This window comes from Protopterus annectens, chromosome 4.part1 (assembly GCF_019279795.1).
Source record: "Protopterus annectens isolate FY-2018-M chromosome 4.part1, PAN1.0, whole genome shotgun sequence".
NCBI classification, from domain to species: domain Eukaryota; kingdom Metazoa; phylum Chordata; order Ceratodontiformes; family Protopteridae; genus Protopterus; species Protopterus annectens.
The window spans coordinates 404,449,101-404,473,011 of record NC_056734.1 but is presented as its reverse complement, the minus strand read 5'-3'; the positions used below and the strand labels follow the sequence as shown (position 1 = coordinate 404,473,011).

At 38.4% G+C, this 23,911-nt stretch overlaps 1 protein-coding gene across 1 annotated transcript in view; it reads left to right on the top strand.

Moving 5' to 3' along the window:
• LOC122800888 (claudin-1-like) overlaps positions 1-23,911 on the top strand; it is an 85,393-nt gene that overhangs the window by 37,225 nt on the left and 24,257 nt on the right. Inside the window, exon 2 of the mRNA XM_044070222.1 lies at positions 16,288-16,452. Within this exon, the coding sequence (XP_043926157.1) occupies positions 16,288-16,452 (165 nt within the window). The remainder of the gene's footprint in view (positions 1-16,287; positions 16,453-23,911) is intronic.

Here is a 23,911-nt window from a genome sequence, read left to right as displayed (position 1 = left end):
TCTTCTCCCCAGGGTGGGAGAGACAGCAGTAGCCACTCACTCCCATCCTTCCTGGGCATGTCTATCAAGCACCCATGCCACTAACTAAACTCAGCTCACTCATGTTATCTTAGAAGCTTTGACCTTCTGTGCTACTGGTGCTTGTGCAATGTCTTTTCTTTCTTGAACATTCAGAATAAAATGGGGAAAACGAGAACTCATATAAACGTGTAGATATAAATAGGGGTTGCAAGCTTTATTTACTCACGTTTTACAACCTCATTTTTTTCATCTTTTTCTAAAATAAGTTAAATTATGTAATTGTTAAAGACATTTCATACTTCAAGAAACATGTATATTTTATTTCTAGTTCTTTATTTTTGTTTCATTTTATTATTATTTTTTAACTGTGGTCTTTTAGAAAAATGGTTAAAAAATCAGGGCACTTGCCAGGAAAAAACTCTCCTTTATGGGCAGTAGCAATTATCTAAAATATAGCTCAAAGTTCTTCATTTAAACCCAATAATTATTTTTCCATCTGACCCTCTTCTGTATCAAGTTGTATCTTAACTTGAATAAAGGTATATTAATGATATTGATTCATTCATTATAGGGTGCCTATATAGACCATTGTGTTCCAATGCATCATTTTTGAACTCCACCTTTGTATTTGAGTACATAATGTGTCCTTCTCTTCTCTTTGCAATAGTTATAGCATAATTATTAGGAATAATCTTGTCCTTCTTTACTGAATTCTGATTCAGAACCCAGTTTAATCATCTGTACTGTATGTTGCTCTTTTCTTCAAAACTCATCTTGTCTTTTATTCAGTTTTCTTAGCATAGCACCCCTCCCCCTTTTTGGAGCACTATGATTCCTCTTATTTCAACGTCTGTCCCCAATTCGGAGGTATACATACAGGTGGCCAAGATAAAACTCCCAGGAGAAGCAATTGCCCACAGCACAAGGCACTGAGGAACAGAATGCCTGTCACTGTTTCCTACAGGAAATGATAGCCAGTGCTATTGCTAAGTGTGTGCTAACAGTGATTCAGCTCTTTTGGGTGAGTTCTACCTTCCTTGAATTGGTTCAGTTGTAGAGCTGATTTATGTAAGTCATAGGGATGTGAAGGGCTTGCCACAGTGAAAAAACAGTTGCAATTTAATTTTTCACCCTTCTATGTTTCTGGTATTAGTTGTTAGTGTTTTGTTTTCTTGGTTTTCTGACATTTGAGGATCACACTAGAGTTGAGAGTCGGTTTCCTTTCCACAGGCTCCTTACTCCTATACCACTGCCCTTTTTTTCATTTAGTTAATTGTAAACACACACTTGCTGTATTTTATTTTTGATGCAGACAGACTTTAATTACCACTATTTATGTATGAACCTTGTTTGTTTTGCACCAGTTCTGTCCATATATATCTTAAAGATTACCTTCCTTTCTTTTTTATTTAAGAATGATCACCTTTCTAACACTTTGCTACTTCTTGTAGCAAACTTGCCTTTGATCTGACTACAGTTTGTATGTTGTGACTCACAGTTCTTGGATTTTTGCTCATTAGGCAAAGTTTATTATTGCTACTGCATTTCATGTCTTAACTTTTCTTATATTTATGAAGTTAAATTCAAACACACTGATTGCTTTCTTTTTATTGCATACATTTCAAAATGTATACTTCTTAAATTTGAGAAATGTAGTGTGTCTGTATTTATAATACAGTGCTGTTTAATATGACAGCTTTTGCAATTTCCTGGACTTTATTTGACAGCTGCCTTTTACTGTCTAGTATACCTGTTCACCCAAAGAATGTGAAATAACATGTAAATAAATTAATAATTTTATTTAAAAATAAATGTAGAATAACATGTAGCTAGGAAGAGTGTAATGAGACTGGTTTTCATCTGCTTATGGAAAAGATAACCTTTAGTAAAAAATATTTTATCCAGCATAATGTCCAAATAAATGGAAAGGAATTTGTTCTGAGTGATCTGTTGTTTGCTCTGGATTTCTTTAAATACAGTTGCAGTCCCTTATCTATATAAAATATGAAACCTAAAAACAGTAAAACTCTTGGCTGTCAGTGACTTGACATAATTTAAAAAAAATTAAGGATGCAAGACGCAACACTTTCTGTAAATTTATATTCAGCAATTAGAAGGCGTTTAGAAGGGAAGGACTATTGTGTATGTCTGAGATAAAATACTGATTATCATACTTCAAGGAGGCAGATGTTTTAAACTGTCTTCCACAGAGGCTACACAGGCCTTGGCTTGCCTGTAAATCTTCTGTTTGATACAATGTTCTGTTTTGCCAGTATGTTGTTGACCATGCCACATTCCCGCTGTTCTGTTACTCATCTAGGTACATGAAAACAATAATATGTATTTATTTGTTAGCAGATGTGTGACCAGCATGATTTAAGTTTATAAAAGCACACAGACTACAAAACAAAGTACCTTTGATGCATTCACACCTAACAATTCCAATAGCATATCAAAATATAAAGAAAAAAGTAATGCAGTAAGAGAAATGCACAGCAGACCTTTCAAAATATTGAATAAAGTTAGGACTTGATGCATGTAATGAAACTGAAGTCCTTTAACTAGACAAATACAAGCACTGTGTTTTAAAAATGTGTTTTGTGAGAATTTACTAAATGAAGGAAAATAGCAAATCACTTGTACTTAATCAGAAACACATATCTGTCTTTTCTCTGAGTACTGCAGCCTCATAGTTAATTAGGTAATGGAAGGTGTTGATGGCATATCCTTCCTCACATGGGCGGGGGTGAAAGGAGATTTGCCATCAGATAAAAAAACAAATGTCAGCCATATATCTGTTTGTATCCATTGGGCTTCTATTACAGGAGTTTAAGGTATCACATTGTGAAGCCTCTAGCTTGGCTGGGTCTTTCTTGCAGTTGTACTGAATGATTTGACTGTGTGACCTTTATACCTTTTTGTTCGGATGTTGTCTTGGATATTTTGTAGGCACCCTTATGTTTATGGACATCGGGTTTGACTTTAACCTCCGTATTTTTAAAATATAAACAAACAATCCATTTATGCTGTACTGATGAAGTCATAAAAAAGGCTGAAACGTATATGTCTACAGCTAGTGGGCTTTAGCTTTATTGGCTTAAATATACCCATAAAGACTTAAAAGTAAAGAAGTCATGAGAGTTCAGAAGCCATGTATCCAAAACACTGTTATGTCCTTAAGTGGTAATTTGCATATATCCCATGGGCCTCTACTACAGGAGGCTTAAGGTATTGTACAATGAATACTTTGGCTGGCTATATATACATACATATGTCTGTGTGTGTGTATATAAATATATATATATATATATATATATATATATATATATATATATATATATATATATATGTGTGTGTGTGTGTGTGTGTGTGTGTATAGATACATATGGGTCTATTTCTTTTCACTGAAAACTCATTTTGTCGAATCTCAGGTCGCCGGGACCAATTCGCTGAAAGCTGACTTTACTGAACACTCATTTGACTGTATCTCATTACACCAAAAGCCTAAAAACCCATATTTCAATAAGCTTAAACGATAGACACGCACACTTACAACACTATTGACTAACACTTTCCAGAACCTAAAACCTACTTACTTACTCTTTTAACAGAAATCACACGATAGAAGACCAAACTAGGTGGGGGGTTATGCCCCCTACATACCCCAGTGTTGGGGGCTGTGCCCCCCGCTATATATACTAACTCCAGGATCACACTACAGTGGGAAAAAGTGCATATACCATTTACTTCTCTTACAGAACTCTACCAACTGCCACTACTACCATTTGGTGAAATGAGATTCGGTCAAATGAGTTTTCAGTAAAGTGAGCTTCCAGCAAATTGGTCCTGGTGAGCTGAGATTCAACAAAATGAGTTTTCAATGAAAAGAAGTAGACCCATAGATATATATATATATATATATATATATATATATATATATATATATATATATATGTATATATATATATATATATATTATGGATTAGAATATCACAGAACAACATTTGAGACCGTGCCCTGGTGTGACCCCATCCTTAAGATCCATTTAAGCTCAGCTTGCATACACACACACACACACACACACACACACACACACATATATATATATATATATATATATATATTATATAATATATATATATATATATATATATATATATATATATATATGTATGCATGTATAAAGAAAGAGATATATATACATATATATATACATGAGTGTATGATATTTCTTTGAAATGTCATAACATTGAACCACAAATGATTGAACTCAAATATTTGATCCTCAAATTATTGAAAACAACACAAGAAAAAAATTCTGTTTTTTTTTAGGGGGCAAACCACTCCTGCACTCACCATGTGCAGGGCTGCACCCCCATATACCCCCTGCTTAATATATATATATATATATATATATATATATATATATATATATATATATATGAACACCATCTTAGAGATCACACTCAGTCTGGAAAAGGCAAAGTCCCCACTTCATAGGATCATAGACGGCTACTAGGCTGTTGGCCCTAGGGCCTTTACAAGCCTAGCTATGTTTTACCTTTGTTTCCCTCATAGACTGAGAGAAATAGCCTATATTAGCATGCAAATGTATGACCAGCACTGACTGCCCCTATCCAAGAGGGTCATAAGTAAAAACCCTGGGTGAATTTATGGTTTCCGCATCCATCTATCCAAATTACACTTTAATAGGTTCATTGAGGAACTTTGTTTAACTTGAATTGGGAGTTTGTTCCAGAGGAGTGGCAGCCTCAGAGAGACATATCTGTCACTCCAGCACATCCTGTTTATGTTGCAGGCTAGGTTAAGGTCTCTAGAGTGAGTAAGTCCCATTAGATTTGCAGATGTGCAGCATTTCCATTAAGGCAGGGTCCAAGACTGCTCTGTAGGCCAGGCATAAGTCGCCTATAAGAAGTCTATACAATACAGAGTATAGTAACAGTGACTTCAATCTGTCCGTGTAGGTCATGTGATGAAGGCCTTGAATTTTCTTCGTGAGAAACCTCTGAGGTCTCTCCAGTTGCTGCAAGTATCTGCTGAGGTGCATACAGAAGGAAGCATTGCACTCTATTATTGGTCTGCTGAGGGATGAGTACAGAGGAGTTATAACCTCTTTCATTTTGAATGCTTTTCCCTTACTTATGAGATAGGGATTGTTGTAGGCCACCCGCACCATTGTGGACACATGATCATTGAAGTTAAGGCTGCTATCAACCTGTGTTACAAGTCTCTCACCACTGGGTTTGAACTTAGGGGTTATTGTTAATGTGGTAATTTGCTGGAACTTCACCTTTACCGAAGGGGATGATAATACATTTTTTGCATTAAATTTGAGTCCGTGGCTTTGGAACCAATCATTTGTGTAAGCCCTTTTTGTAGTATGGTGACATTGTTTTGGGTGTCAATGATTGCACCCAGTTTGCAGTCATCAGTGAATTTGATAAGCCACAGGCCATCTATTTTCACCTGAACTTCTAAGAAATAGATTCCAAACAGAAGTGGACCCAGCACAGATCCCTGTGGAACACTACTAGTAACAGGTCTGCTGATAGAGATGGAATCCCCTACTTTGACTGTATGCTTACTGTCGGTGAGCCAGTTGGCTACCCATCTAATGACATATGGGTTTATCCCCAGCTGCATGAGTTTATAGATGATGCCTGAGTGGGGGATAGTGCCAAAGGCTTTGACTAAGTTGAGATAGGTGGTGTGCATTGTTTTGTCTTCATCCAAGGCTTTTGTAACATTTTCAAAGATATTCACCAGGTTTAACAAGCATGATCTGCCTTTAATAAAACCAAACTGGGTCAGGTCAAGGCTTTGAAGATCTCCTGTATTCTTGTTGATTAGGTCCATGATGATTCTTCCATGGTCTTATAGATAAGGCTGGTCATGCTTATGGGTCTATAATTCTCAGGGTCGGTTGAAGAAGCCCCTTTGTGCAAAGGGATCACAGTTGCAGTTTTCCATTTGGGTGGGACAAAGCTAGTACTTATACTGTGGTTGAAGAGAGTACCCAATGGTTCCACCAGCTCCTGTTTTAGACCATTCAGCAAGCAGCCTGGGATGTTGTCTGATCATACAGAGGTTGTGTTTTTGGCCTTGGAGAGGGTGGTTATGACCTGCTCATTGGAGACTAGGTAGAGGACTGGTGATGGGTATATTTTGGGGCATGATTGGTGGGGACAGTGAAGTGAAGTTTCACTGAACCTGTCTACTAACAGGTTGGCAATTTTCACAGGTTCCATATGAGTGGTACCGTCCACTACTAGTTAGGCACAAATCTGAGCCTTCCCTTCAGGATTTCGGATATAGTTATAGAATGCCTTGTGATTATCCTTAGCCAGGCTAACTTTGGAGGACTTAACAAGATGTCTAATTTGCTTATTCAAGCTGTGGAGGGTGTCTCTCCTATGTTGAGACCTTTCCTTCTTGTTCTTAGTCAGCAGTAACCCCATTGTGCCACACTCTCACTCAGAAAAAGCCAGTACAGTTCAATCAGCTGCTTTTCAACTGGCTGTAAAAGCTTTTCCTTACTTCAATAAAATAACATTTTGCTAAAAAAAAAAATAACATTTTATTAAAATCACTATATCCTATATCTATCTATCTATCTATCTATATCTATATATATCTATATCTATATATATGTATATATATATATATATATATATATATATATATAGATATATATATATATATATATATATATATATATATATATATATATATATATATATATACATATATGGGGTCCCTTCAAAATCTCGAACTACTGAAATCCTGAGTTTCAGTATCCTGAGACCAGAAAGGCGAAAGTGCAGAATACCTAAACCCCAAAAGCGCAAAATTCAAAATCCGAATTTGGAGAACTTGCATTAGCGGTCCTGGTGTTGCGGTGTGTGAGTGGATGGTTGGAGATGTAGGTCAGTGTTTGTGTTGTACGGGTTTTGGGTAGGGGCTTTAGTGTGTCTCTGTGTGTTTTCTTAGTGTGATGTGTGTGTGTGTGAGGGGATTGCAGCTTGTGTAGTGGTATTTTTGTGTGTCTGTCTGTGTAGTGCGACCTCGGAGTTAGTATATTTATGTAGGGGGGTGGCGGGTGGAGGGGGGCTTGCCCCCCTGCTTGTATGTAAGGTAGGTGTTTGTGTTTGTGTACGTGTAGGGAGGGGTATGTTTGTGTCTGTGTGTGCAGTATGTTTAGTATAGAAGTCGCAATTTTAAATTCCGCGCTTCTGGGTTTCGACTTTATGGATTTTCGGCTTCATGGTCTCGAGATACTGAAATTTGAAATTATGAAGTCAGTCCATATATATATATATATATTAAGTTTGTCGAACAGCACAAATATCCATGTGCATATGTTGACTCCAAATGACTAACATTATGCACATCGGCATGCTGCTATGTACGTGCCAGAATGAATTTAAGCACATACAAAAACAAAAAAAACTAAAGAACAAAAAACACAATTCTTGTGGAAGTGCAAATTTGCAATCCCCCAAATTCGTCTGATCCATACCTCTCAACCTCTTACAGCAAGATCTCTGGACAAAGCCATAACTAATGGGAGGATAAAAAGCATAAATAAACTGCAAAAGTCTGGACTCTTTAGAGGTAATATCTGATTTGCTACTTTTGTCGAGTGATATTGACCATCTGTTTAGCTGATGAACTAAACAGATGTTAACCAAAGCACTGTTCTACAAAAAATAGCAGAACCCGTATTATATATGTATATATAGCATCTATCTATCTATTTATCTATCTATCTATCTATCTATCTATCTATCTATCTATCTATCTATGTTTTATATGGGTCCCCTACAGATGATCAAACTTTTAAAAGTTCGACTTTCATATGGCCGAGACCATATGATCAAACTAAAAGTTGGAACGTTCTGAATGGAGATCTCCGTACAGCATGGAATGAGAAGATTTCCCTTTTCCTCACTGTAGAGCGATCTTAGAGTTGATATATTTAAATAGCAGGTGGTGTTGGGGGTGCAGGGGAGCCCCCCCCCCTGATAAAAATGTTCAGGGCAATATTTTGTTTTTTTTTTCCTAATCAGGTGTTTGAACTTTTAAAAGTTCGATCATATGGTCTCAGCCATATGAATGTCTTCTTGGGTACACACCTGCAATCAATTAAAGAGACTGATTAACACCAAATAAAGTTCAGCTGTCCAAGTAGGATTTTCCTGACATTTACTCAGTTGCCTGCTACAGCAAAAGCTGTGGTCTGCAAAGAGTTTACAAAGCATCAAAGGGATCTCATTGTTGAAAGGTATCAGTCAGGAGAAGGGTACAAAAAATTTTTGACAGCATTGGATATACCATGGAACACAGTGAAGACAGTCATCAAAAACTGGAGAAAATATGGGACAACAGTGATGTTGCAAAGAACTGGATGTCCCTCCAAAATTGATGAAAAGACACAACGAAAACTGGTCAGGGAGGCTGCCAAGAGACATACAGCAACACTGAAGGAGCTGCAGGAATTTCTGGCAAGTACTGGTTGTGTACAACATGTGACAACAATCTCCTGTATTCTCCATATGTCTGGTCTATGGGGTAGGGTTGCAAGATGGAAGCCTTTTCTTACTCAGAAAAACATCAAGGCCCAGCTAAAATTTGGAAAACAATACATCGTCTCCCAAAAGCATGTGGGAAAATGTGTTATGGTCTGATGAGACCAAGGTTGAAATTTTTGGCCACAATTCCTAAAGGTACGTTTGATACAAAAACAGCACTTTGCATCACCAAAAGAATGCCACCCCCACAGTGAAGCATGGTGGTGGCAGCATCATGCCTTTGGGGTGCTTTTCTTCAGCTGGAACTGGGGCTTTAGTCAAGGTGGAGGGAATTATGAACAGTTCCAAATACCAGTCACATTTGGTCCAAAACCTTCAGGCATCTGATAGAAAGCTGAAGATGAAGAGGAATTTCACCTTTCAACATGACAATGATCCCAAGCATACATCCAAATCAACAAAAGAATGGCTTCACCAGAAGAAAATTAAAGTTTTGGAATGACCCAGCCAGAGCCCAGATCTAAGTCCAATAGAAAATCTGTGAGGTGACCTGAAGAGGGCTGTGCACAAGAGATGCCTTCGAAATCTGACAGATTTGGAGCACTTTTGCATGTAAGAGTGGGCAAATATTGCCAAGTCAAGATGTGCCACGCTGACAGACTCCTACCCAAGAAGACTGAATTCTGCAATTAAATCAAAAGGTGCTTCAACAAAGTATTAGTTTAAAGGTGTGCACACTTATGCAACAAGCTTATTGTATGTTTTTTATTTTTTATCTTTTTCCCCTAACAGGTTTGTTTGTTTTTCAATTGAATTGTACAGGTTATAGCTCACATTAAAGGTGGGAAAAGTTTTGAAATTATTTATTGTGGTCTCATTTTTTTATATCATAAAAACCTGGCATTTTAAAAGGGGTGTGTAAACTTTGTATATCCACTGAAAAAAATATATATAGTATGTATGCATGCACATATCTATATACTGTTTTGAAGAAAGGCAGGGGTTCACTAACAGCAGGAAGCAGTAGTCTTCACATATCATTCTTCCATGTGCTACTTATAAATTAGGTGCTCAGGGCAGAAAACAACTATTCAGCAAAATAAATTCTTATTATGTATTCTATGTCATTTAAGCACTTTATCAGGCAATGCTTGAACTGAGGTATTTTTGGAGCCTTTAAAATATCTTCTTGTTCTTTTGGCTGCTCCCGTTAGGGGTCGCCACAACAGATCAACTGTTTCCATTTCTTCCTGTTCTCTGCATCTTTCTCTGTCACACCAACCACCTGCATGTCCTCTCTCACCACATCCATAAACCTTATCTTAGGCCTCCCTCTTTTCCTGTTACCTGGCAGCTTCATCCTTAGCATCTTTTTCCCAATATACTCTGCATCCCTCCTCAGCACATGTCCAAACCAATGTAATCTTGCCTCTCTGGCTTTGTCTCCAAACCTTCCAACCTGGGCTGACCCTCTAATATACTTATTCCTAATCCTGCCCATCCTCGTCACACCCAGTGCAAATCTTAACATCTTCAACTCTGCCACGTCAAACTCTGACTCCTGCCTTTTTGTCAATGCCACTGTCTCCAACCCATATAACATAGCTGGTCTCACTACCCTCTTGTAGACCTTCCCTTTCACTCTTACTGGTACTCGTCTGTCACAAATCACTCCTGACGCTCTTCTCCACCTACTCCATCCTGCCTGTACTCCCTTCTTCACCTCTCTTCCACACTCACCATTACTCTGACCTGTTCATCCCAAGTATTTAAACTCCTCCACCTTTGAAACCTCTACTCCCTGCATCCTCACCATTCATCTATCCTCCCTCTCATTCACACACATATATTCTGTCTTAGTGCTGCTGTCCTTCATTCCTCTTCTCTCTAGAGCATATCTCCACCTGTCCAGGGTCTCCTCCACCTGCTCCCTACTCGCACTACAGATCACAATGTCATCTGCAAACATCATAGTCCACGGGGACTCCTGTTTGATCTCGTCTGTCAACCTGTCCATCACCATTGCAAATAAGAAAGGGCTCACAGCTGACCCTTGATGTAATCCCATCTCTACCTTAAACGCATCTGTCACTCCCACCGCAGACCTCACTGCTGTCACACTACCCTCGTACATATCCTGCACCACTCTTACATACCTCTCTGACACTGCCAACTTCCTCATACAATACCACAACTCCTCTCTAGGCACCCTGTCATATGCTTTCTGTAAATCCACAAAGACACAATGCAACTCCTTCTGACCTTCTCTGTACTTTTCCATCAACACTCTCAGAGCAAACATCGCATCTGTAGTGCTCTTTCCTGGCATGAAACCATACTGCTGATCACCAATCATCACCTCCCTTCTTAACCTAGCTTCCACTACTCTTTCCCATAACTTCATGCTCTGACTGATCAGTTTAATCCCTCTGTAGTTACTACAGCTCTGCACATCACCCTTATTCTTAAAAATCGGTACCAAAACACTTTTTCTCCATTCCTCAGGCATCCTCTCACTTTCCAAGATTTCATTAAACAATCTAGTTAAAAACTCCACTGCCATTTCACCTAAACACCTCCATGCTTCCACAGGTATGTCATCTGGACCAAAAGCCTTTCCATTCTTCATCCTCTTCATAGGTATCCTTACTTCCTCCTTGCTAATCCATTGCACTTCATGATTCACTATCCCCACATCATCCAACCTTCTCTCCCTCTCATTCTCTTCATTCATCAACCCCTCAAAGTACTCTTTCCATCTGCTCAACACACTCTCCTCACTTGTGAGTACGTTTCCCTCATTATCCTTTATCACCTTTACCTGCTGCACATCTTTACTAGCTCAGTCCCTCTGTCTAGCCAATCGGTACAGGTCCTTTTCTCCCTCCTTAGTGTCCAACCTTTCATACAACTCTTCATACGCCTTATCCTTAGCCTTCACCATCTCTCTCTTTGCCATGCAACTCATCTACTTTCTTCATCTCTTTGACAATCCCACTTCTTCGTCAACCTCTTTCTCTGTATACTCTCCTGTACTTCTTCATTCCACCACCAGGTCTCCTTGTCCTCCTTCCTCTTTCCAGATGTCACACCAAGCACCTTTCTAGCCATCTCTCTTACTAGCTCTGCTGTAGTTACCCAGCTATTCAGTAACTCTTCACTGCCACCCAGTGCCTGTCTTAACTCGTCCCTGTACATCACCTCACAATTACCCTTTTTCAATTTCCACTATTTGATCCTTGGTGCTGCCTTCATACTCATCCTCCACTTCTTGATCACCAATATCATCCTACAAACCACCATCCTATGCTGCCTAACTACATTTTCCCCTGCCACCACTTTACAGTCTCCAATCTCCATCAGACTGGCCCTTCTACATAAGATATAATCCACCTGTGTGCATCTTTCTCCACTCTTGTATGTCACCCTATGCTAATGAGGAGCTCTGTTTGACATAGATAGGTAGTCTGTTCCAGAGTATGGGAAGTCTCTGGGACAGGAATCTATCCCTCCAGCATGTTCTGTTTATTGTGGTGACAAGGTTAAGGTCCCTAGAGCGTGTAGCTCGGAGTGATTGGGATTTCTTTAAGTGGAGCATGTCCAACAGCTCTGGGATTGACATAGTTTGGTATGTTAGGCAGAGATCACCCCTGAGTAGGCGATATGCGATGGAGAAAAGCTGTAGTTTTTTGAGATGGCCTGCATAGGGCATCTGTTTGAGGCCAGTCTCTCACCCTTGGGTACAGTCATCACCACTTCATTCAACTCACTCCAGAATTTTTCTTTCTCATCCATCGCACACCCAACTTGTGGAGCATATGCACTAACAACATTCATCATTACACCATCAATTTCCAGCTTCATAAACATCACTCTATCTGACACCCTTTTCACCTCCAGAACACTCTTATCATACTTTTCCTTCAGGAGAATGCCTACGCCATTTCTCCTCCCATCCACACCATGATAAAACAATTTGAAACCACCTCTGATACTCCTAACCTTGCTCCCCTTCCAACTGGTCTCTTGCACACACAATATACCAACCTTCCTTCGGTCCATCATATCAGCTAGCTCTCTCACTATACCAGTCATACTGCCAACATTCAAAGTTCCGACCCTCACTATCACAGTCCTAGCCTTTACCTGCCTTCGGGCATGACTTCCCCCTCTTCTCCTCCTTCGGCCAACAGTAGCCCAATTTCTGCCAGCACCCTGTTGGCCAACAGTACTGGTGGCGGTCATTGTTAACCCGGGCCTCGACCAGTCCGTTATGTATTTTTGTACTGTTGTCTGCATGTATGACTTGGCAAAATTTTACGCCAGATGCCCTTCCTAATGCAACCCTCGCCATTTATCCGAGCTTGGGACCAGCACAAAGAAATGCACTGGCTTGTGCATCTCCACTGCAATCTGATTTAACACAATAAGGCAAATTGTCAAACTTCACTGCTTGCCTGTAGCGAATAGTGTTTTTTTCTGCTAATGTTGGGGACTGTGTATCAAAGAATATTTCAAGCGGATGTACTGCACTGTCCAAGAATAACTGTCAGCTATGCCCACTGAGCAGATTTTCTTTTACAATGGCCAATTGAAAAAAAAATATTTCTTTATCTTTCTTTCTTTTTAATAAACTTTTATATACAATGATAAATTGAAAACATTTTTTTATCTCTCTTTTTAATAAAGGATTGCAACAATTTTTGTAAGAATGAAAATGTGGTAAGCGTGTGCGTACATCTTAGTCTGTGTATTTCTGGTAAGTACTACATGCACATATGGCATGTTTCTTTTTTCTGGTCCATGTTTAGGATGTCATTTTTTTAATTGTTTATTTTTTTTTTTTTGCTGTGAGAAGAATGAACTATCTGTCAGTATGTATTTAGATGTGTCATAGACTTGAGCTTTTTGTGGGAGTTAAAGTTTGTTTGATAAGCTTTTTAGTAATGGCCAGCTTGTCTCTATTAATGTGTCTGCTTTCAGAAGACTTTCCAAAGCAATTGAGATCCTGACAACGCTGTTTCAACCGACCTTCATCTGCTTGTATTTCATCTATTAAAGTAACAATGTTAGGTTTGCATCTTTTATGTACCCCATCAATGATATCGGTCCTTCATTTCACAGTTCATTACAATGGTCATTTGTCCATCTGATTTCAGTTGCTTCAGCAATAAAACATCTTGCCTGTTTTTTTTTCTCTTAAAGAAGAAAGTGATTTCCACTGACATGGCTATCCAGTAGAAGCAAATGAGACAGCTGCAGGTTAGATGTCTTTTTTTCAGGTCTCCTTGTAAGTGAGTTAAGTAGAAAAGAACCTAAAGAGGGCAGCAGTGTCTTCAAGGTAGAAGATAAATTGTGTCCCTCTCTCAATCCAGGTGTCAGGCAGTCCTCAGACTGTTGTTGCTTACAAACACTTTTGTATGTTTACAATCAAAATCTGGAAATGAGCTTGTATGTTTAATCATGCTGTCAAAATATAATGTCGAAAAACTAAAATAATTTTCATCCCAGTTGCAAACCAAGGGTTCGGTATTTGATGTTTTGAAAATGTGACAGTTAACTGCAGTTGCCGTCCGTATATAGGTACTACAGATTTGCTAGGTTTAATTTCGATTTTAAAAAACTTTGAAATATAGATTTGATTTAATGCTACTCAAAGCAGTTCATTTCCTGATTTTGATAGTAAACCGCTTTCATAAGTAAAGAAGGTAAGACTTACTTGGTCTCCACTCTGTCACCCAGAGTCTTATATACTGCACGATTTAAAGGGATCAAGGAGATTATGTGTTCTGTGAAAGAAGCCTGGACATGACTTCTTATATTTAAGGGAAGACAGTGCACCAACATTAAGCATTCAGATTTGGAAATCCGGTAATCTAAAGTCCATTGTCAAGTAAAGCATAAAGCTAGTCAAGTAACATTTTTTGCAGATTTCATCTGCTTTCATATACTGTGAGATTCTATCATGTACTTGTATTTACTTCATTGTGGGGATATTGGATGCCAATACCTTTTTTGCCAGGGTCTATCCTTCAGTTTCCTTCCCCAGGTGTGAATACTAAAGTTAGATAATGCTATGGGCCACAATATATCCACAGATGAGTGTTTCAGAGAAAGCATTTCCCTTATAGTAACACCATGTTCAAAGGTACTTGTCCAAGATCTTCAGCTTAGTATAAACATCATTTACAGTGCTTATGGCATGGTTTGTCTAATGAGACACAGAAAGCACTCTTACTGTATAATATAAACACTAATAAGTAAACCAAATGCAGACTAATTATAGGGGGAAGGAACTGTGGTACCACTTAAGCCATATCTGTCCTGACAGAATACTTAAGCTGAATTTGACAAACTAGAGAACTGTAGTATAGTTTTCTAATATAAAATACAAGTTTCTTATTTTTATAAAAAAGAGTGAGAAGATTTAATTCTACCTGATAGGCCCTATAAGCCTGCTACCTACCTGCTAATTGCTTTTCAAAATGATGGTATAACGTTTCCAAATCTGAATGTATTTCCAATGCAATGTTGCTAAACATCTGCTGGCAGTAGCAAATAATGACAGTTTATGAATCAAAATATTTAGACATATAGGATTTCATGCAACTATACATATCAAACTTGAGCAGTGATGAAACCCCTTTGCATTTACATCACTTTAATATACTACTTTCAAACAAAATCCCTTAATATAATCCTGCCATGATAATTATAGTCCACAGTGTTGTTACTAAATAGTGGCAAATAACACAAAACAGGATTTTTTGCTATGAGACGACCAAACATTGACATCTCTAGAGAACTTTCCTGTATGAATGATGTTGAAAAATATAATGGCAATCTGTTGGCTGTTACTAACTTACAGATGAAAATAATAATAATAATAAAAACTTATCTTTGTCTACAATGTCTTCTTGGATTTCTCTCATAAGGTAAGTATATAAATAATTAGATGAAAAGGCAGATCATCATACAGGTGAACTATATGTCCCAAGAAGCTCATTGGTGCTGGAACACTGGGGGCCTGGGTTCAGGAATAAATGTATAACGCTGAAGAGTCAGGCTGCACAAAGCTTGAAAATGCAGTGACATCTTTCTTATTTTTTTTTTTTATTTATTTATTTATTTTTTTTGTGAAGAGTTGACACTGATTCTGGTCTGTAAGAAATCCCTGTCAGGCATTTGATTTTTTTTCACAATGGAGCCCAGAAGCACCAAAGAGTTAAATGGTCTTCTCTTATAGCATGGAAAGCAAAATCCCTTCTGCTGATATTCTCTTACAGGAGGCCAATGCGTATGTAATCAATTCCATTTAATTCTCTGGTCAAAAGGTTGTGGCAGGTCATTTTATCAACTGCAGCCGAGGGGATGAGCTACAATATCCAATTATAATTACATCCAGGAAGCTGGATATAGAGTTGACAAAACAATGTTTAAGTAGGTGAGACTGAATTGATTTACTATATGATGAAACATACTAAATAGCAGACAGATATAAATAAAAATACCTATTGATAAGAAGGGGAGACTACTGAAAATCACAAAACAAATATGTTGCAGCAAACCAGACCATATTTTGATAATTGTACATTAAGAACTCTGTTAATGTCTGGCACTTTTTCTTTATTACAGATTCTCTTCCTGTCACCCGCGCTCTCATGATTACTGGTATCATTCTGGGTTAATGTCTGACATTTTTGCTTTATTACAGGTATTCTTCATGTCACCCGCGCTCTTATGATTATTGGTATCATCCTGGGGGTGGTGGCTATGCTCATTGCTTCCATTGGCATGAAGTGTACCACATGCTTGGCAGATGACAAAGACAAAAAGAATCGTGTGGCTACAGTTGGTGGAGCTGTTTTTATTATTTCTGGTAAGGAGATGGAAAGGAAATATGTCACATGCCTCAGGAAATTATCTAGAATGAATAGATACATTATTGTTGTGTAGGAAATATTGCTGCAGTAAAATGGCCTCATATACATTTGTCAGCTTGATATTATATTTTAAGTTCTTCATTTTTGCTCCTTTATGTATTAGTATCATTTTAATAGTCAAATAGGTAACAGCTATAGTATTTTTCAGTCTTTGGGAAATTAAATGTGTGAAACAGAGGAATAATGCGCTGATTATGGCTCAACCAACCTGCATTCAGCTAGCCACCCAGGTTCTAGAGGAGCAGGCAGGAGTGAAAGAGAGAGAAAGAGATAGAAAGGAATGACAGAGTGGAGCCCACATACTTTTCTCTGGGGAGACTTGAGGGGTGTATGCCTAGAGTTCGAACTCCATGGTAAATGACATGATATGTCATTTGAAGGGAAGCCTCCCATGCAAGTAGGGTACAGGCCACTTTTGCATGACTATTACATATCATACTTTGGGATATGACATATATGCTGGTTTTAAAGTGATAGCCCCCAATTTCCACTTCTACCATTCACCCCTGAGAAGAGCAAATGGGCCACTTAGCTCTTTTCTTTTTAGGAGAATGAATGGGCTAATTGTGTAGTTTGGAGAAAGACTTGATTGTCACATGGGATCAGGAAGCAAATCATATTTTCTAATAAACAGTATATGTTTATTCATGGTATTTTTCACTGAAGCCTATTACACACCTAATTGCATAAAATGAACCCATGAATAATAGTATGAATTAAATAGTATACTGTGAGTGGCAGATTACAGTGAGATTATTTGCCAGTTGAGAGACTGAGGGTACACTGCCAAATGGAGTTTCTTATTTTTTGCCTTTTTTTTAGGCAGTGCAACAGATTATGTATTCCTTCTTAAATCCTTTCATTGTTTTTCTAATTTAAACCCCCTTTCTTCTAACTTTCCAGTTCTTATCTTTTCAATTTCTTATGTTTTCCTTTTTTATCAACCATAACATCAATTCTTACAGAAAAAAAGAAACATTTAGGAGATGCTATATCTTAATGCTACTGAAAACTGCAGACATGTAGAGTATACTGCATGTAATAACAATGGTATTGGCTGCATTCTTATACTAATTGCTGCTTAAGCAGGGACAAAGCTAGGTAAACACAAGTTTGCAGGCTGAAGCCAAAATGTTTATTTTGTATCAGCCACACATAAATTGCTGCAAAAGTCCAAACATTAGTCACGAGATGCTTGTCATTTGGTCAGTCATAATATATCTTACTGAACTGTTGTACCAGATTAGAAAAAAATCTAAAAACAAAAATCACCTCTACATTACACTTAACACTTGTTTCCCACATCATATATCATGAATTGGTGCTTGCTGTCTGTATCCAGACCCAACTGATTTCACTCATTCATTTTCTGACTACCTTTTTAATCTACTTCCCTCATTTGGAAGGGTGTACAGCAGAGAAATGAACCTTGTGCAGGAAGCCAGCCCACTGCAAGATGCACCCACATACTTACAACATGAAGACATATGGCAGCTTGGTGAACTGTCAGCTGACTTACAGCACATTTTTGGGTATGGAATAAAATGGCACTGATTTCCTCTTGCAAAAAAAACATGGTACTCGTCATTGTGCATTTTAAATATCTACAAAAGAAAGAATTTAAAATGTATGATCCTTTTTCATTTAAATCAAACTTGAAGTCAAGAGAAGAAAACAAACCAGAAAGAGTCTGACTGAGAATAATTTTACTGACTCCTACTGCAATGTGTAGATGATCTATTGGGATGCAAGTATTGGTCACAGGTTTCTGAAACAATATCCAAGAGCAAGGCCTTTGGGATGCAAACTGAATCAAGAGAAGTTTGAAAATAATAACTCCTACTATCAGTATTTAAAATTGTCCCCGATGTAGAGCCTTTTCTATCACTTTCCTTAATCATTTATTCTGATGGTAAAAGTTTGTGGGTGATCCTGTATGGTCCCTTTTGCTTGTGTGCCTTAAGTTATTTCGGACAGTATATACTGAAGTGATCTCAGCTCCCTTGTTGCCCAAGTCCACACTTGATTAATTTAAGAGTTAGTCTGTCTTCTGATCATATTTTTGTCCAGAAGTGCTGCTTTTTTCCCCTTTTCAATGTATCTGGCCAAGTTCCAACACTTCTCTATTTATGGTGTCTTGTGAGCCCAAGGCTTGTATGAAATAATGAGGGAGTTCATTCAGGCACTAAGATGCTTTAGTGATAAGGTTCTTCCTTCATAGGAAACATCTCAGCCATTTACTGCAGGGCTAGTTAAGGCCAACATTAACATGTAGAGAGTGTATGTAAGAAAAGGAGGCAGAGAAGAAACGTATCAAGTGGAGCAGGAAAAAGGCAAGGAAAATAATCAGATGTGCAAAAATGCAAATGAAAGAACATGTTGCTGACTTTTAAGAAAAGTTGTTGTCTTTCGGCTTTTCCTGGTTAGGGGTTGCCACAGCGGAACTCCGGTCTGCTAATGATTGGCAGTAGATTTTCACGAATGCCGAGGTGCCAGCTCGACGTTCAAGAAAAGTAGCAATACATTATTCTTGTATGAAAAAAAGAAAGAACAAATGATTATTTGCCAAATGAATGACTACATGAAAATAATATGGTTAAGAAAAATATAATAAGCAGACAATCCAGGCACATATTTAGGAACAACATTTACAGAAGAATGGGGATAGAGCTGAAAAAGTAGGAAGGAGTGTCCACAAGACAGATGTGAAGACTGTTGCTTACTTATCATTGTAGCTGTTTCAAATCGTTGACCTTGCAGTGCATCCTGAAGATACAACCAAAGAAGATATACTTCCCTCACCGTGGCCACTGCCCATTTTCTTTTGGTGTTAGCAGGTAGCACTGAGATGCAGTTGTATTAGAAAGGCCCACTGGCGCTAACAAGACATACTTCTAAAATGAAAAATATTGTAGAAAAGGAAAAGTGCTAGATCACAGAATGCGACAGCACGAGTGGAACAGGATAGGTTGTCAAGATGAGCGAGAAAGAGATGGGTGACATTCTCAGCGTGTTATAAGTGGTTTAGCTTAGGGAACTTTTGCACTGACAAAGGTTATGGGCTGTGAGGGAGACCGGGAAGCTTCAAGGAGAATATGGGAACTGGAGATTGCAATGGATTGGCTAGTAAGGAAAGACATGCAGAGCTAGAATAAAGAGGGGGCAAGAATAAATGAAAGGAGGTGGAGGAGGAGAAAACCAATGTGTGAAGAACGAAGAAAAGCTTTGATGACTCAAGCATCACCTACAAACATGATTATGAGTCTTATCAAGGAAGACAGTGGAGGACACGTTACAGTGAAAATAGTCAAACAGCTCAGACTTAGCATGATGTGGGTGGAAGTAACAAAGATGGTCATTTTGTGGCTCTGGGATAGATTTATGTTGCTCTGTATTAAGATATCAGTAACATGTCAGAGGAGAAAGTTGAGGTAGTTGCAGTCAGAGTCAGTAAAGTGGCAAAGACATACCAGGATAGAAAGTTGGAAGTAGAATTTTTAGTAACTGTTAACTGTGCCAATGACCAGTGCAATATGGAAGGAGAAGATGACAGATTATGTTTTTTTCTTTTCTTTTTTTTTTTTTTTTTGCTGACACAGTGGGCAACAGAAGGCTTTTGGATGGGTACAAGTATGAACAAACCCATGTAGAGCTGAAATACAAAGGTATATCTAAATGACTGTACCTTTAAAACAATATGAAGACAGATATCACAGATACAGCAGAGTGGTTAGGTACACAGACTGTGTAAAAGAAGAAAAAAGGACACAGAAAATGGTTGATAGGTTAACAAGGGTGACTCAGTCTATGGTTGGATGCCATTAATATGCACTGAAATTATTTGGGACTGATACTGGACAGGAAGGCAGACATTGTTGATGTCAAAGAAATATGAGCTACTGATGTGAGGGTGTAGAATATGAGATGCCTATGTTTAGATTGTTCAGGAATGACAGGGAATGGAGTGGTGGAGGTAGAGTATGATGTCTATAAAGGAGGGCAGTAAATATGAAAGAGAGGAATAGGAACCCCATCTCATGAAAGGGGTACAAGAGTGAGCAACATCAGATACGAGGGTGAGCATCCTGGCAACTAAGGTAGAGGAAGGAATGGAATGGTGGTGTAGCCTACAGTGTATGAGTTCCCATGAATGTCATGATAAGAGAATGACAAACTGGAGAAGAAAATACATGTTTAAGAGGAAGAAAGTTATATATAGACACAGGGGAATTGAATTTATGAAGCCGCGGTGGTGCAGCGGTTGTGTTGTCGCCTCACAGCAAGAGGTTCTCCTGTTCGATTCTCGGCTGGAGAGCCTTCTGTGTGGAGTCTGCATGTCCTCCCCATGGTTGAGTGGCATTCAAAAGATGTGCGTAAATGGGTGTGCCTTCATTGAAGGTTGGGTATCGAGCTGGCACCTTGGCATTGTAAAAATCTACTGCCACTCATTAGTGGACCGGAGTTTCACTGTGGCGACCCCTAACCGGGAAAAGCCAAAAGAAGGAGAAGAACAACAAGACTGGGATATTCTAAACTCAAGCTAGAGAGGGAAGAAGAGTCGATGAAGCCATTGTTTCTAACAGGGTTACCACAAGAAATAAACCTTAACGTGAGCAGTCAACCCTTTGGGGTAATTCTTTCACAGTAAGAGACGGGCCAACAAAACAGCGATGATTTTACAGTGGTCATCATAGTGGTCTAGCCCAACAGCCTTGCTATATTATAATGAGGTATTCCAGGGAGCTGGCTAATGCTCACTCACCGTGTGCTCTCTCCTGGAAATGCTTATGGTAAGTGAATTATGCAGGTGAGTGATTCAGAGAATCATTCGTCTGCATAAAATAGCATAGCAAGCCATGTTAAAGAACACAGCCAAATGACAGAAGTCACCCATTGAATACAAACAGACAAAATATTGTAAAAAAACTGAAATGAAAGCATTAAAAAAGACAGAGGATGATAAAAAAATTCTAAGCAACTTCTAAACCAGGCGCTATCTACTTCTGGCTGGAGATATACTTCTTGTTTCTGGTTAAGTCCAAAATGGAATTTCAGAGTCCTTAAAGATGGTGCAGCCAGTGCTCTATCTCCAAGGGTATCATCCAAGAAGGTAAACAAGCATGGCTAAAGCTTCTGTTCTTCCAGTACTTATTGAAATAGCCAGTGTCTTTATTTATAGCTTCCCAAAACATGATTTCCTGTACTATTAGTCTGAATTTATACACCCTCTGTGTTTCCAAATTTACATACTTATATGGGGGGGGTCTCAACAACTTGCTGTCCCAGTAAGGTATCATAGTGTGATGTAGCCAGACTATCAATTAGCAACCTCTGGTGTATTGGGAACAGTCAAAAATAAGGGCATTCTTCCATCACCAAGCTGCAGTACATTTCCATTGCAAACTCGGTCATATACACACGTTTCATACATTATACATATAAAAAGGAAAGTACAATGCAATTTATTTTACTTTTATCATTTAAGTGATCATGTACACACACTGTATTTTATACCATTTACACATTTTTGACATATTATACATCTAAAAGGCAAGTACAATGAAGTTTATTTCACTTTCATCATTTAAATGATTATGTCCACATAATGTTTTAAACCCTTTACACATTTTTCACACATTATACACTTAAAAAGACAAGTACAATTCACTTTCTTTTACTTTTATCATTTCAGTGATTATGTACACACACTGTGTTTTTAGTTTGATACATTCTCTCAGATCATTACACACACTTCCTTCCTTTCAATACTTATGAGAGTTTTGTTGAAAGACCCTCAATAAAAGAAGCTTGAGGTGAAGTAATTTATTTTGAAATCACACGACCAGTTCCTTGTCTCAAAAGGCCATAACCTTTTGCATTATTGATACTTCTATGCTTGATGGTCATGTCACAGGGCTAAAGTTCCAGACTCCACAAACAATGTGTGATATTTTGCCCAGTAGCTTTGAGTGACCACTTTAAGGGATTACAGTCTGCTCTTACTGCAAAAGTCTTATCATAGCAGGGTTGGAGGTTTTGGAGAGTCCTGACTATTCCCAAACATTCCTTTTGTAGGGTTGTATTATGATTTTTCTCTTGACTGAAGTCTACAGCTCAAGTTACACTGCTGGATGTTCTACTTCCTAAGTACAGCCCCTGGCTAGTGGTTTGAAGCCTCTACTTGCACAATAAATTCCTAGTTATAATCAGGACTGGCTAGTAAATGGGGGCATTTAAGTTGTCCATACGTTTTGGGAATGTCTGCTTTCAAGCTGGTATCCAGGTGACCATATCTGGTTTGATATTTTCAAGTGAGATCTGTTGGAGGCAATCTTCCTTGAATTCCCTGCTATTCAATGGAATGTCCTTACCTAATTTTTCTTTACTGGGGTCAACCATGCTTAGATAACCTGTAGTTTGATAGGCTTTGGCCAACTTTTTCCATCACTCATCAGATGAACAATATATGCTATTTCTGCCATTCCTACCCAACATTTGTGTACCTTAAATGTTAACCCAGCTGTCATAAGTATCCATCAGGTGTATGTGCCTGAATGGTATTCTACATGGTAGTACTTCTTCGAATTTATCGCATATGTTAATAACGTTTTGACACTGCTCATAAGTTTTGCAGTACCTTTTTTACATAGTTTGTAATGCTTGGCCAGTAGAAGTTTTAAATAAGCATTTTTTTGTACATTTTATGTTCATAAGGCATGACATGAATATTAAAGAATATTGGCTAGAATTATCTCACAATATGCCCTCGAAACTACTATCTGCTGTATCACTTCTTCTTCTTCAAGCCCCAGTTCAGAAGTCCACTCTCCATACTTCCAAGTATATACATTACCACTGCCTTTGAAAAGTAAAAGCACCATCTCCCTAAAATTTTGTAACCTGGGTCTTGAGAGCCAAGCCTGCCCTAACTTTCTTTAGTGACCCTCCCATATTCTCCTTCAAACAGAAGTCCAGTACTTTCTGACAACTGTGTCTCAGATTTTGACTCACTTCTAAGAATCATTTCTTCCTTTGAGGTAACTCCTACCAAAGGAAGTCCAACACTTTCGGATAAATCTATCTCCAGTCCAGGTTACTCACTACCACTTAGCTCTTTCTCTGAAGTAACCACATTACTGGCCTCTAGAGAAAGTCTGGACACTGGCTGGCTTACACCCTCTACCTTTCCTATGTGAATGATTGCTTGCTTGGCTGTATGCAACTGCATGTAGACAGTGTATTGTGCTGTCAACGTTATTACCTATTTCACAACTGCCAAACATCATCAAGCACTACAACAAGCATATTTTCCTGTCCTCTTTACAAGTCCAGACAAACTGGCCAGTGGTATTTGAAAAGATTTACCTAATGTACCCAGATTAGATTGTTCTACCC